This window comes from Oryzias latipes, chromosome 12, assembly GCF_002234675.1.
Source record: "Oryzias latipes chromosome 12, ASM223467v1".
NCBI classification, from domain to species: Eukaryota; Metazoa; Chordata; class Actinopteri; order Beloniformes; family Adrianichthyidae; genus Oryzias; species Oryzias latipes.
Genome location: NC_019870.2, coordinates 26,146,937 through 26,159,401, shown reverse-complemented (window position 1 = coordinate 26,159,401; position 12,465 = coordinate 26,146,937). Strand labels below are relative to the sequence as shown.

Sequence of the window (12,465 nt, the reverse complement as noted above, 5' to 3'; positions counted from 1 at the left end):
TGGGTGGTGGTGGTGTGCTCGTCTGGGGCTGTGGGCGTCCCTCTCCGGTGGGGCCCTGCGTTGGGCTCTTCCGGCGCGGCGGGGGGCTGCTTTCCTGGCTGGGCTGGGGCGGCGCTCTCTTTCCCTCTGCGCCTCCCTGCTCTCTGGCTCTGGGGGCCTCGCGGCGGTCCTGCTGGCCCTGGCCTGGGTGGCGGTCTTGGTCGCCCGGGGGGCGGTTGTTCCCTGCCTGTTCCCGTGTGGCGTTGGGGGAATTCCGGCTGCCGCTGCTGCTGCGGCGGGGGTATGGGTGTGGGGGTGGCTGGGCGCTCCTCCTCCTTCTTTTCACATTCCACCATCCATTTTAGAAGAACATATACACTCACCTGAGCACAGGTGTTAGCTCACCTTTGCACTAATAGTTTGCATGATTGAATGAATGAAAGATTTCACACTAGTTGGTTTAAAGGCATAGGTATGCGTTCGTGAACACTATCTGTCTTGTGTGCATGTTGACATGTGGACATTTTTTGCGGCTAGCAGGTGTGTTGATAATATTTGAGTGTGTGTGAACAGGCCCCGCCCTTTTTGTACTACATTTGAACCGTACCGTAACGATAAACAACCAGTAAACCTGTCTGCTCTATGCTGCTTCATGGTCTTACCCCCCCTCCCCTCCTATTATCACCCTCCTACCCCCCCCTCTCTCTAACGTCCCTCTCTCTTCTTCCCCTCTTTCCTTTTCCGTCCGGTCCAACACCAAAGATTTTCAAACATGATTGAAATTAATAAAGTTTGGCCTCAATTACAAAAGGGGTTTATTCAGACATACCTTTGGTTTGTCTGAAGATGAATAACCCCTCTTGTTAAAATAAAATATGTCCAACACAAGAGGCCCTCAGCTCTCATCTGTTTGCCTAGCTGTTGGACAGGACAAGTTAAAAAAGAAAAAAAAAAAAAAGAAAAAAAAATATATATATATTTAATAATTAAGTTGCAAATTTCAAAAAAGAGGAATGCATGAAAATATGAGGCTGGAGGAGGGACACGAATCTCTTTAATATCATCAATACAAAATACGTGTTTTTTCCTGCGGGACGGGAGATGATACAAAATCAATGCATCTCTATTACTGTGGGGGACTAAATTCTCTGAGTTTTGCGGGTGCGGGCGGGATTGGACATACATATTGCGGGAGCGGGCGGGAGTGTAACGCATACCTTGCGGGAGCGGGCGGGATTGGTCAGAAATTCAGCGGGCGCGGGCGGGAGCGGGATGAAGAAAATAGTCCCGCGCAGGGTTCTACTTGACAATAACAATAAAGTCGTCACTAGCCTGTAAAGGGGGGGGGTACCCAGGCGCAGAGAAGGAGAGGAGGCAGGAGGTTGCAGGAGAACGGGGTTTTAATAACAAAACTAAAGACAAAACCAAAACCACTGCATACAGCAGGCTAGAAACTCGAAACACTCTAAGAATGCACTAAGCTCAAAACCGGGGAAGAATGCAATATGGACCAGCCTAGGAGGAAGGGAAAGACAGGACTTAAATACATACAAGGCAACAAGACACAGGTGGAAACACTCAGGACTGATGGGGCAAGGTAAAACTCAAAATAACAACGAAACAGGAAACCCTACAAAACAAAACAGGAAGTGAAACTCATACCACAAGGGCAAAGAAACAGAAACCGTAACATAGCCTGCTAGAAGTTTGAAGCTGGTGAAACCATGGTGCACTGGGGTTCTGTCCTCTACTCTCATCTACTTCTCCTCTCCTTCTCTCCTCTATTGTCATAATTTATTCATCATTTCGTTCTCCATGCCTCTGTTTGGTGCAGTGCGATTCATGTGCCGATACTGTCCCTCTTTCCCACTCCCCTCCTCCCCTCCAGTTGGCTAATCTGTGCTCCTGTACCTGACCGTGTACCTCGTCTCTGGCTTGCCTCTACTACTGCTCCTACACCTGGCTGTGGATCCTGTCTCCGGCTCGTCTCGCGCCCCCAGCCATCTCCCAGCTTCATCTGGACTTTAAACATGTAGTTGTAGAGTTAGATACACTAATTCTTCTCTCTGAGTTCTGGTACATCGCCTGTCCGTCCTGGGGGAAGATCCTTCATCCATGTGGGCACCCCTGATGTTTCTTCATTTTTTCCAGAATACAGTTTTTTTAAGGAGTTTTTACTTACCGCGAAGGGGGGTCTAAGGGCAGGGAGGCCAGTTTAGTTAGTCTGTTTAGTTAAAGTTTTAGTATTATCCTATTGAATTCTGCATTTCTGATCCTTTTGGATTGAATGTTTACCTTACAATTACCAGTACGAAGCCCATTGAGACGACTGTTGTTTTTGGGCTGTACAAATAAAATTGAATTGAGTTGAATTGACTTATTCAAGACTTTGTGATTTTTTTTATCTTAGTGTGTGAACAGAGGTTTTCCCACCACACCTTTAAAAAGCTTAAAGACAAACATTTCAGTGTTTTGCTTTCTTTAATGAACGACATTGTTCCTCACACTTTACATATAGAAAGAATATGAATTTCCTGGCAAGTTTAAAGCCACTAAAAGGATTTAAAATACATCTTGATCCAGTTTTATTAACAGTGGTCCTTCAGAACAGACAGCCAACCTTTGAACCACAGAAATGCCCCGTATTTCAGCTTTGACTGTATTTGTGCCTGACTGTGTTGTCTGTACATCATTTAATACACGGATCATTTACACGTTGTCATACACAAAATTTGGTCACAAGAAAGCCTGAAACTTTCCGAGGGTAAAGCTACGGGCCAGGTGAAGTGTCGTCTTGTTGCATAGCCCTACGTTTGAGTCAACAGTCATCTGGGACAACACCAGACCTGTGAGTTCACACACAGGTACGTGAAACCCCGCCCCCCCCCGGCTCTGCTCTCAGGTCAAAGCTTGAGAGGAAGGACGCCTGCAATTGTCAGGCTAATATGGCAAACAGGAAATCGATACTGCATGCTCGACGAGGGATGTGTCTCTGATTTATTCCATGAATGGCACTGTTCCCGTTTTCAGAGACTTCATCTGGAACAGGCTGGCAGTAACAGTTAAAGAGAAAGGCAAATGTTTAGCACACACGCTTTAACCAAAGAACAGACAACAAATGTGACAACCCTATCATGCACTACAAAGCTTACTTTGGATTAACTGGACTAAATCACATGTATCTACCACAGAATTTAGTTAAAACATTGTTCATGTTTTTTTGCATCCTCACTTTCTTCTTGGGTTCCTCCTATTGTCTGCTTTTTAGAGCTTCTGCAACATCAGTTCATTTCTGAGCCACATCTCAACACGTTATGGTAAATGAGGCACTTGTTTTTTTAGCCACTTAATGCCTGAAAGCATTCGCTCCATCGACTCACCGTGAAAACTGCAGAAACTAAGCTGTAGTTTCCCTTGTAGCTCATGAATCATCAGGTTTGATGATGCTATGGCCGAACTTTGATGCCCTAATAAAGGATTCGTCACCCAAAAAGACAGATCAAACAAACACAAAAGTAAAACTGCAGTGAGCGGCCATGTCAGTATCAGAGCTGAGGCTCTCTGATTGGTCGGAATTTCCAGATACCACCTTTGTCCAGAGAAATGGAAATACTTTTCTCTTCTGCTGTGACTATATTAACTATGGCAGAATCGTTCATGTGCTGGAATTTCAGTGCAAATGTTTATTTCTATTCTTTCACATCATTTCTCCCTGACTTTTTTTTCCTAACACCCCTCTCTAAGTTCAGTCCAGCAGCCTCCTGCTGTTCTTGCTGAATGGAGCCGACATCGGGGCAAAAAAGCACTCATATGTAGCCGTGTCCAGCTGACACTCAGACCGATCAGAGGTTTCAGCACCAATCGTCTTTCTCCCTCTCCCTGAGGTTCCCCGTCCCTCTGTTCCCACTTCCAGAAGCAGCGTTGACACCGAGGGTGAAGTGGTACCCGTTGGGCACGCCTGCTGCGCGTCCCTGCATGGTGGTGGCTGTGGCAGCCTCAGCAGCACCGCGCTGCAAGGTTGTGGAGGAAGCAGCAGTATTGGCAAAGCGTCCTCCTCCGTGGCTGCTCAAAGCATCCTGGAAGTCCTCTGACTCTCCGAAGAGAGCCTGTCGAGAGGAGTCCAGGTGCTGCCTGTTTAAGTTCGGGTCTGAACCCATGCAGGTGATGGACAGCAGGCCCTCGCTGTGGCCCACAGGATGCCGGTCATGCTCTGAAAGGCCACGGCTCAAGCGAGCCTGGTGTCCCGACGCAACACCACTGCCTTGCAGAGCTGAGGAGCTGGCAGTCTTGTAAGCCACGCCTGGACGAGGTGTTAAGGGGGTCTGAGGGAGCTGCCGGCGCCCTCGACCTGCCGTGCTGGTACCAGTGGGGGGAGCAACTTTAGCCGCACCACTAACCTGCTGAAAAAGCAGAGAAAAGAACACAATGTTCAAGCAGTAGTACTCTTGTGTTCACCTGTTCAGGAACTTTGATCTGATCTTGTCTCCTCCTGACTGTAAAAAGCTGTTTGATGCCTATGAACATGACTGACAGACTACAAAACTTTTGAAACAACGATCAACCCCCCTGACACACACACGGCTGCTGAAAATGATTTTGTTTCTCTGATGGACTCTTTGTCTCCATCACTGTCTTCTCAAGTATAGTAAATGCTGCTTATTTCCTCTCTGTGCTGGAAGTTCATCTTTTTTGATAAGTCCTGCTCCACCTCAAGGTGTTTGGAGGCTCAAGTTATTTCCATCTTCCTCTCTTTTACAAAGGGAAGGGTCCAAAGTCCAAGTTATGGACTAATGTTTTTTTTCTTTTCTGGTACCAAGTTGTAACTGATTTAAATGGCGCCACCAGGGTCCCGCACATCGGCACTTCTGCCATACTCACACTCATCAAGTTGTGTAAACACCGGGCTTGTGACACACATTCAAGAACGAGCTACACGCGCACTTTTGTTCAGCCCATGGTGTTCACACTTGACAAGCAGGGAGGGGCTTCCTCTTCTTCTTCTTCTTCTTTTTCTACTGTTTACAAGTGCATCTCTGCCACCTATAGTCGGAAGAGGCTTGATGAAAAATGTTCAAGAGGTGCAAATCTAGTGAATTTTGAAAATGTTCATGAAGTAACCCTTGTGCTATCCTAGGCACTTTAACATTGGGAGTTGGGTCATCTAGACCCACTAGACAGTGCTCTGAACCTTTTTTTCTTCAATGATTTGTGATCTTCACTGGTTTCCATGGATTACATGAAATCTTTCCACCTTTATCCACCTTTGTCATGGTAGGGAGAACACGTCAATGTAAGGGTGGGGTCATCTAAGATAACACAAGGGTTAAGGAAGACGCCATCCATATGTCACTACCAAATCCGAGTCCCGGATTGGTCAAAGTTCAACCTGATTGAACTTGCCACACATTTAATGGCCACGCATTTTGTACGTAGAGCCCAAAATCTTGCAGTGTGTAAATGTGGGAGTTTGGAACGTGGAACCCAAAACACCTGTGTACGCTTGTCATTGGAAGTGGCCGCTTGAACGCGCAGTGCTCAAGACGGTGTAAACGTAACCTTAGGGTGTGGCAGCTGCTGGAGTTCTAGAGGATCTCTACAAAGTGTGTGGGGAGCATCACTGTTCCCTAAGCAGGGCTCCAGACTGCGACCAGATGGTCGCATTTTGCGACCAAAATTTGAGAGTGTGCGACTGAGTTTTACATCCAGTCGCACATGTGCAACCAGTTAATTTGCCTCCCCCACCCTCCGTATTTTTTTATATATTAAACGTGGAAGGGGCACGTCAATGATCAATGAAATGAGCAATGAAATAATCAATAAGACATGAGCGCACACGCACGCAAACACACACACACGCTCGCACACATACTCATGAGACGTGAGCACACACTTGCGTTTCATTGAGTGATGCCTGTCTGTGAGGCGGCCAATGCGTGTGAGAAGAACAGGGAGGGGGGGGAGGGGCCTAGAGATAATCAAGCGCGCGTAAACATCTGTGGGAAGGAAACGGAGACAAATATCACCACAGCCTGACATGTGCGTTTGAGCTATGAGCAAGTGAACTATTGATTCGTTCTTCCGACCTACGGCTAGTGTACCAGTGCCAGAGTCTACAGCAGGGGTCTCAAACTCGTGGCCCGCAGGCTATTTGCAGCCCCCAAGATGATATGAAAGTTTAATGTTAATGCGGCCCGCCAGTTTGTATGAATGACACCTTTTCTTTGTCGTGCGCGGAGCTGACAAAGCAACCAATCACAGTGGGGTAAATGACTCTTGGGGGCGTGACAATGATCGGGCTTGAAGCAGGAAAAACATTTAAGGCAGGAAACCTGACAGCCCCATCCTCGGACCACATTAAGGAGTTCCTCACTTTTCTTTTTAGGAGATATTTATGCGCTCGTAAATTTCTAAAAACATGCAGTCCGAGCTGAACTTTTCTCTGGGTCGTACAGACCTGGAGGAGGGTTAACGTTATGGTTTCGGTTAGGCGCGCGGCGGCAGATCAACCCCGACCAAACGGTTCTCGTGCACGGCTGTTACGGCAGCACACCGCTCCCGTGGGAGATGGTCAGCTGAGGAGAATAAGTGTCCCACACCTACATACGTGACAACTAACTGGGCTTGACCTTTAAACACGTGCGAGCAACAACATGTAGTCACACCTTAAAATACGTGGAGAAAATGCAGCGATAGACGTGTTTAAGATGAACCAGCGCATTGCCTAGATCAGTGTTTTTCAACCAGTGTGCCGCGGCACCAGTGGCGGTTTTTGATATGGGCGATGTGGGCGGTCGCCCAGGGCGGCACTTCATAGGGGGCGGCATTGGCCGTGTCCGATGAGTAATGTGCTACATACAAAATTCAAAGAGGTAGCTTGAAGTTTTAATTTGAAATTACTTCAGCAGCCAACACTTAATACTTTTGTTTTGACACATCAGACTCTTAATAATGTCTTTCTTCTGTTTCCTCTTCACACTTATGGTGCAAAAAAAAAAAAAAAAAAAAAAAAAGAATAATTTAGAGTGAAACAACGTAAAACAGGCAAATGAAAAGGATTTAGGCAGAACAAACACCCGTGCTCAACCCAATTTCGACAAAAGCAGGCAATGGGGATTATTTCCCACAATTCTTTGCTCCGACACAGCAGACCCGATGCGCACGTGACCACCGCCCTTTGCTGCAAGACGCTTGCGGCCACACCTCTTTGCGGTAGTCTTTGGAACATAAGTAAAAAAAACTCGAGAGGGGAGCGCAACTCGCCGGTGGCTGGCTGAATCACACTAACAGGTGATTGGGAGTCTTTTTTTGGAGTAATCCCACTGATGAGTTCTATGATTTAGTCTTTAATGTTTTATAAGACCTAAACATATTAATCACAATAAGTTTTATTTTTTAGATCTAATCCCTCTGATATGTTTCACAAAGACACACACAGGACGTCGCACATTAAGAAATTATTGCTAAAAATGAAGCAGGAGTCCAGCTCTAAAAAAAAAATGCTCTAAAAAATGATGAAAGAGCAAAAAAATGGAATTATTTGATATGTAATTTCTTATTAATATTTCCAGGCTTTCTTTGTTTTTTGTCCTGCAGCATGTTCATATTTGTATAATGTTGACAGAATATATTTAAATGGAGAACAAAATATTACAAGTTATTTAAGGTTTAACTTGAGTTATTCTGGATTAATGTTCCTGTTTTTATTCATATTTATGTTCAAAAAGTTCAGTGTAAAAGGTTTAAAAGTTTAGCTTTAGTGTGTAGTTCAGTAAATCTTTATCTTCTTCGGCTCAAAACTTTAAGCGTGTTTTTAACTTAGGCCCCTGTGTGACTGAGTTTGACCCCCCTGTAATACGAGTCTAGAAAATTCATGCATTTTTTGAGTAAAATGGCTAAATAGAAGATAGGGAACACAACAGGATGTTGTCAAATTTTGTATGTGTGCGCGGGGGGGGGGGGGCTGGTGGGGTTACTCGCCCAGGGAGTAAATTAGTGTAGAACCGCTATAGGTACCGGATGTTCTCGGGTTGCCGGATGTTCTCGGGGTCCTTCAGGGTCCTTCAAATAAGTTATATCACTAGAGGAGACATCACGTGGTTCCTCATGGGAGGAGAGCACCGCCATCTTGGTGAGGTCAAGTTTTGAAGACCAAACCACTTTTATAACATATAATAAAGAGCTCTGTTTTTGCTTTCAATCACTTCATTATATGAAAAAGAAGAATGGCTTGAAATTGCTTAGTTTTGTTCAGAAATACAAACTTCACGAGTACCCCTAACTACTTAGATTTTTTCTATGTTCCTTTATTTTATTTTACTTATGTTTTTATTTATTTGTGTGTTATGTTCATTGTTTCTTTTTTTCCCCTCTATTCTTTATTTTCTATGTCAATATGTTATATTTGGCAATGGTGACTGATCTTCGAGGCAATATTGATTACATCGTTATTGTTCGTTGTTAACGTTAATGTCATTGTTAATGTATGATACCGCAATTGTCAATAAAGTTTTTTAAAAAAACTTAGCGACGTTAACTCATTGGTCGTGGCAACTTACAGCCAATCAAATAGTGTGACGTCATCATTGGTCGAAGGACCCCGAAGGACCCCGAGAACATTCGGCAACCCGAGAACATCCGGTACCCACACCGCCACTGCGCGGCACACTAGTGTGCCGTGGGAGATGGTCAAGTGTGCCGTGGAAAATTGCCCTCATTAACTGATCTAAAAGCATTTCCCATCTCCAGGAAATCAGCTCTTTGTTCATCCAAACAGGTCCTGATAAAACACTGAGTAGTTAGGAATATAAACGATCATAAAATACTTTTTTCTTTGTGTTTATTTGATTCTATTAAAGACATTTTGATAAGAATGACGGTAACGCGAAATAGCTGCAGCTATAACTGTGTAAGGAAAAGTCCCGCAGCTTTTACTGTCTCCACGACTCCACCAATCATTCTTGAAGGCTTAATCACATGTCATCAGTCTGACCAATCAGAAGTGGTTAAAGTCTCCACTTCCTTGTTCCAATTTAGCTCATAACTCAGTCAGTTCCGACAAAAACACCAGCTAAAGCTCGTCTTTAGCGGTGTAGCTTTCCACAGAATCCGGTATCAGACCGTGGAACAAGTGAACAAAACCATGAAGCTCAGAGACGCGAGTCTTTCTGCCGTTTTCTCGCAGTTTTCACACTACATCTCCCATGATGCATTGGCTTAAAGGGACAGCGTCTTGAAAACACAACGAACATACAGTTTGTATGTAACTTAACTTTTATTACATCTTTTAGAAAAACATCTGCAACTTCCTGCTTTTTCTGCCACAATTATCACAAAAATGCACGTCAGATTGCCGGGGGGGGGAGGGGGGCGGCTGTAGATCAAAACAGACTATGAGTTTCTGCTTTTTTTTTTTTTTTTTTGGGATGCTGGTGTGCCGCGGGATTTTTGTCAAGGTTAAAGTGTGCCGTGGCTCAAAAAAGGTTGAAAAACACTGGCCTAGATTGTTGGGCACACCAGGTGGGGGGGGGGGGGGGGGGGGGGGGGGGGGGGGGGGGTAGGGGGGTGAATGCAAATCTGCAGCGAGACAGAACAGAAAGTTGGAGTTCTCCCCTAAACATTCAATTTAGTTTTAATCTGCCTCTCCCCTCAGTATATATATATATATATATATATATTATATATATTTTATATTTATTTGAATGTTTTTTAATGTATGTAGCCTTTTTTTTAATCAATTGGTATTTTAAATTATTTTAATTGATCACTCATATACAATAACCCATCAGGACACATGTCCCATAATGCATTGTTTTGTAGTCATCAGGGCAGCTTTCAGTACTAAATTTCCAGCTGCGTTCGGTAGGTTGGAGCCTTGCTGCTCCCGCCCCTTTCTCGTGATATTTTTGTGATGATTGACAGGTGATGTTGGAGCAAAAACAGAAAAATACGTCACATACCAGGTGATCTGCGCAGCGTTGAGTTCACCTGGGTGATCTCAAACACGCTTATTGTGCATCTTGGCTGCACGTATTTGGTGTCACCAACATAAATTCCAATCAGTTTTTGAGCTTTTCACTGATCTCAGGTATCTGTATCGATTGTTCTTATTTCCAGTGAACAGTGCCTATTCTTTTACAAACCACAGTTTGAATTCAACTATGAAAATATAGGAGTGGATGACCGGCTGCTCTAAAACAACATGTGACCAGGGTTTAAATGTGCAAAAAGTCATAAGAAAAAAAATCCAAAAATGGTAACTCTGAATTTTGTTTTTCCTTTACTGATTTGTGGTTTAAAGAGTAGACTTTAAAAAAAAACATTCAACACAGACTCAGAATTGGGAGCACATACTCTCTGACGTCTCAAAACTGACAGCGATGGTGCTGTCAGTTTACCTTGTTGTTGCATATTCAAAAGTGCAGAATAAAATGTGACACTGAATTTGAAACAGCACATTGTAATTTCTGCATCTATTATTTAAGTATTTATAAGTAATACAGTGGAAAAAGTAGATTTGGTTAGCATGTTGATTTACGGTATGCGCCCCTAAATTTTCTGGTTGTGCCCCTAAAATTTTCCGTTGGGGGCCACTGTGCTCCTAGTGAAAAAAGTTAGTCTGGAGCCCTGCTAAGGCAACCCAAGTTGCCTTTGACTAAAAGAAGCTAACCTGTGATCTAGCTCAGATAATGTGGTTGTCTTTCAGAGTTACACAAATCCAACTTTTCTGCCAATGCTGTCTTATTTTTCCAGAACTACAGTTTTTCCATGGATCACAATCTGACAGTAAAATGATAAACTGTTTCTATATCGAACCAGTGACTGCAGGGTGGAAAAAAAAGAAGCTGCAGCTTGTTGAGGAAAGACAGGCTTCCTGGACACCTTTGTCACACAAACCTCACCTGTTTGAGGGAGCCAGAGTCCTGGCCTTCTCCTGGAGATGCGGACCGGCTGGGGCCGGCCGACCGGGCCTGGCAGGACTCTCTGCTGCCATAGCGTTCACAGGAGTAGTAGCGCTGCTTCTCCCCTGCAGAAGAGTGGTGCCTTCTTTCAAGGGGGCGACTGCGATCCCGCTCTCTCGGTCTTTCTCTGGGAAAAACGTCGGCTGAGGGGTCTAAATGGAGAGGGAAGGAGAAAAAAACATCCCATCTGTCACTTTATGGGGGATTATTGAAGAAACGTAAGATTTATTCACATCAGACACTTTAAATAGTGTGGAGCAGCTGCTGTTTTGCCTCCTCCGCTCCCCCCAAACTCACAGGGTCAAAGACAGTCAAATTCAACCCACATTTTGAAGGAAACTTTCAATCTTGACGTTTCACAAGTTCAGTTTTTACTGTTTTCCATTAACCCTTGTGCTACCTTAGATGACCCCACCCTTGCATTGACGTGTTCTCCCTACCATGACAAAGGTGGATAAAGGTGGAAAGATTTCATGTACTCCATGGACACCAGTGAGGTTCACAAATCATTGAAGAAAAAAGGTTCAGTGCACTGTCTAGTGGGTCTAAATGACCCAACTCCCAATGTTAAAGTGCCTAGAATAGCACAAGGGTTACATGTGTGGTTCTACTCAAGCTCTATTTGACTTCACATTTTACACACCATAAAACATTTGTGGAAATTCTGTTGGATTTAATTATAAAAGTCAAATGAGGGATTTAGTGAGCGTCCAACTCTTCCCTCTCATCTGTGAAACAACTAATCGCTCTGCGGGGAATTAACTTCTTCAATCCCGCATTTGGGCTGCAGATATATTAAGTCCACCAACAGATACCAATTCATCACAATCTCATAAGTCAAGTCTGCCAAAAAGTTTCATGGCCTTAAACTCAGTCTATCTCTACACCTAATGTTCTCCTTTCTCACCAAGTCGGGACAATAAATCCTGTTTGACCTGTCCTCAGCGGCCTTTCATCTTAGCAGTAAGACCCCCCTGCAGCCTTCATGCCACCGGCCCTCCAGCTCTGATCGCTTCAACAGATGAGCTCTAATGGGAAAAAAAACTGGAGCCGTGATACTAGAAACAGAAGGGGCTTTACTCTGGGGAAGGGTGCATTATGTAATAAAATTTTACAATTGAAACAATATTCATGAAATGAAGCTCAAATGGCTTATCACTGATGGAAAAAAGAAAAAAAAACTGAAAAGACTGTGATAAGGCTTTATTTTTCACAATGTTATACTAATGAAAATCTCCCACTGATCTCCTTGACTTCCTTCATCAGAAAAATCTGAGAGAATTATGAAGCAGCTGTACAGATTTGTGTGTTTGGCATTGACCATCCCCGTGTCCACTGCGTCTGTCTAGCGGACATTTTCGGCTCTAAAGCGGATTAAAACCTCCACAAAAACACAACTGGACAGACTGGGCTCTCAGCACTGGCCTTGATGGAATAGAAAAGAACTTCTTGAAAGAACTGAAGCACAATAATCCACACGACAGGGTGATGAAACTGTTTTTGAGGAGAGAAAGGAGGATGGATTTTG

The 12,465-nt window shown here is 44.3% G+C and overlaps 1 protein-coding gene across 9 annotated transcripts in view; it reads right to left on the bottom strand.

Moving 5' to 3' along the window:
* Positions 1-2,441: 2,441 nt before the first annotated feature.
* LOC101167885 (voltage-dependent N-type calcium channel subunit alpha-1B) overlaps positions 2,442-12,465 on the bottom strand; it is a 222,730-nt gene continuing 212,706 nt past the window's right edge. For all 9 annotated transcript variants that reach the window (XM_023960536.1, XM_023960539.1, XM_023960540.1 and 6 more), the window contains 2 exons: positions 10,878-11,089; positions 2,442-4,379 (listed from right to left, as the gene is read on the bottom strand). In XM_023960536.1, coding sequence (XP_023816304.1) covers positions 3,831-4,379; positions 10,878-11,089 — 761 coding nt within the window. In that variant the 3' untranslated portion in view covers positions 2,442-3,830. The remainder of the gene's footprint in view (positions 4,380-10,877; positions 11,090-12,465) is intronic.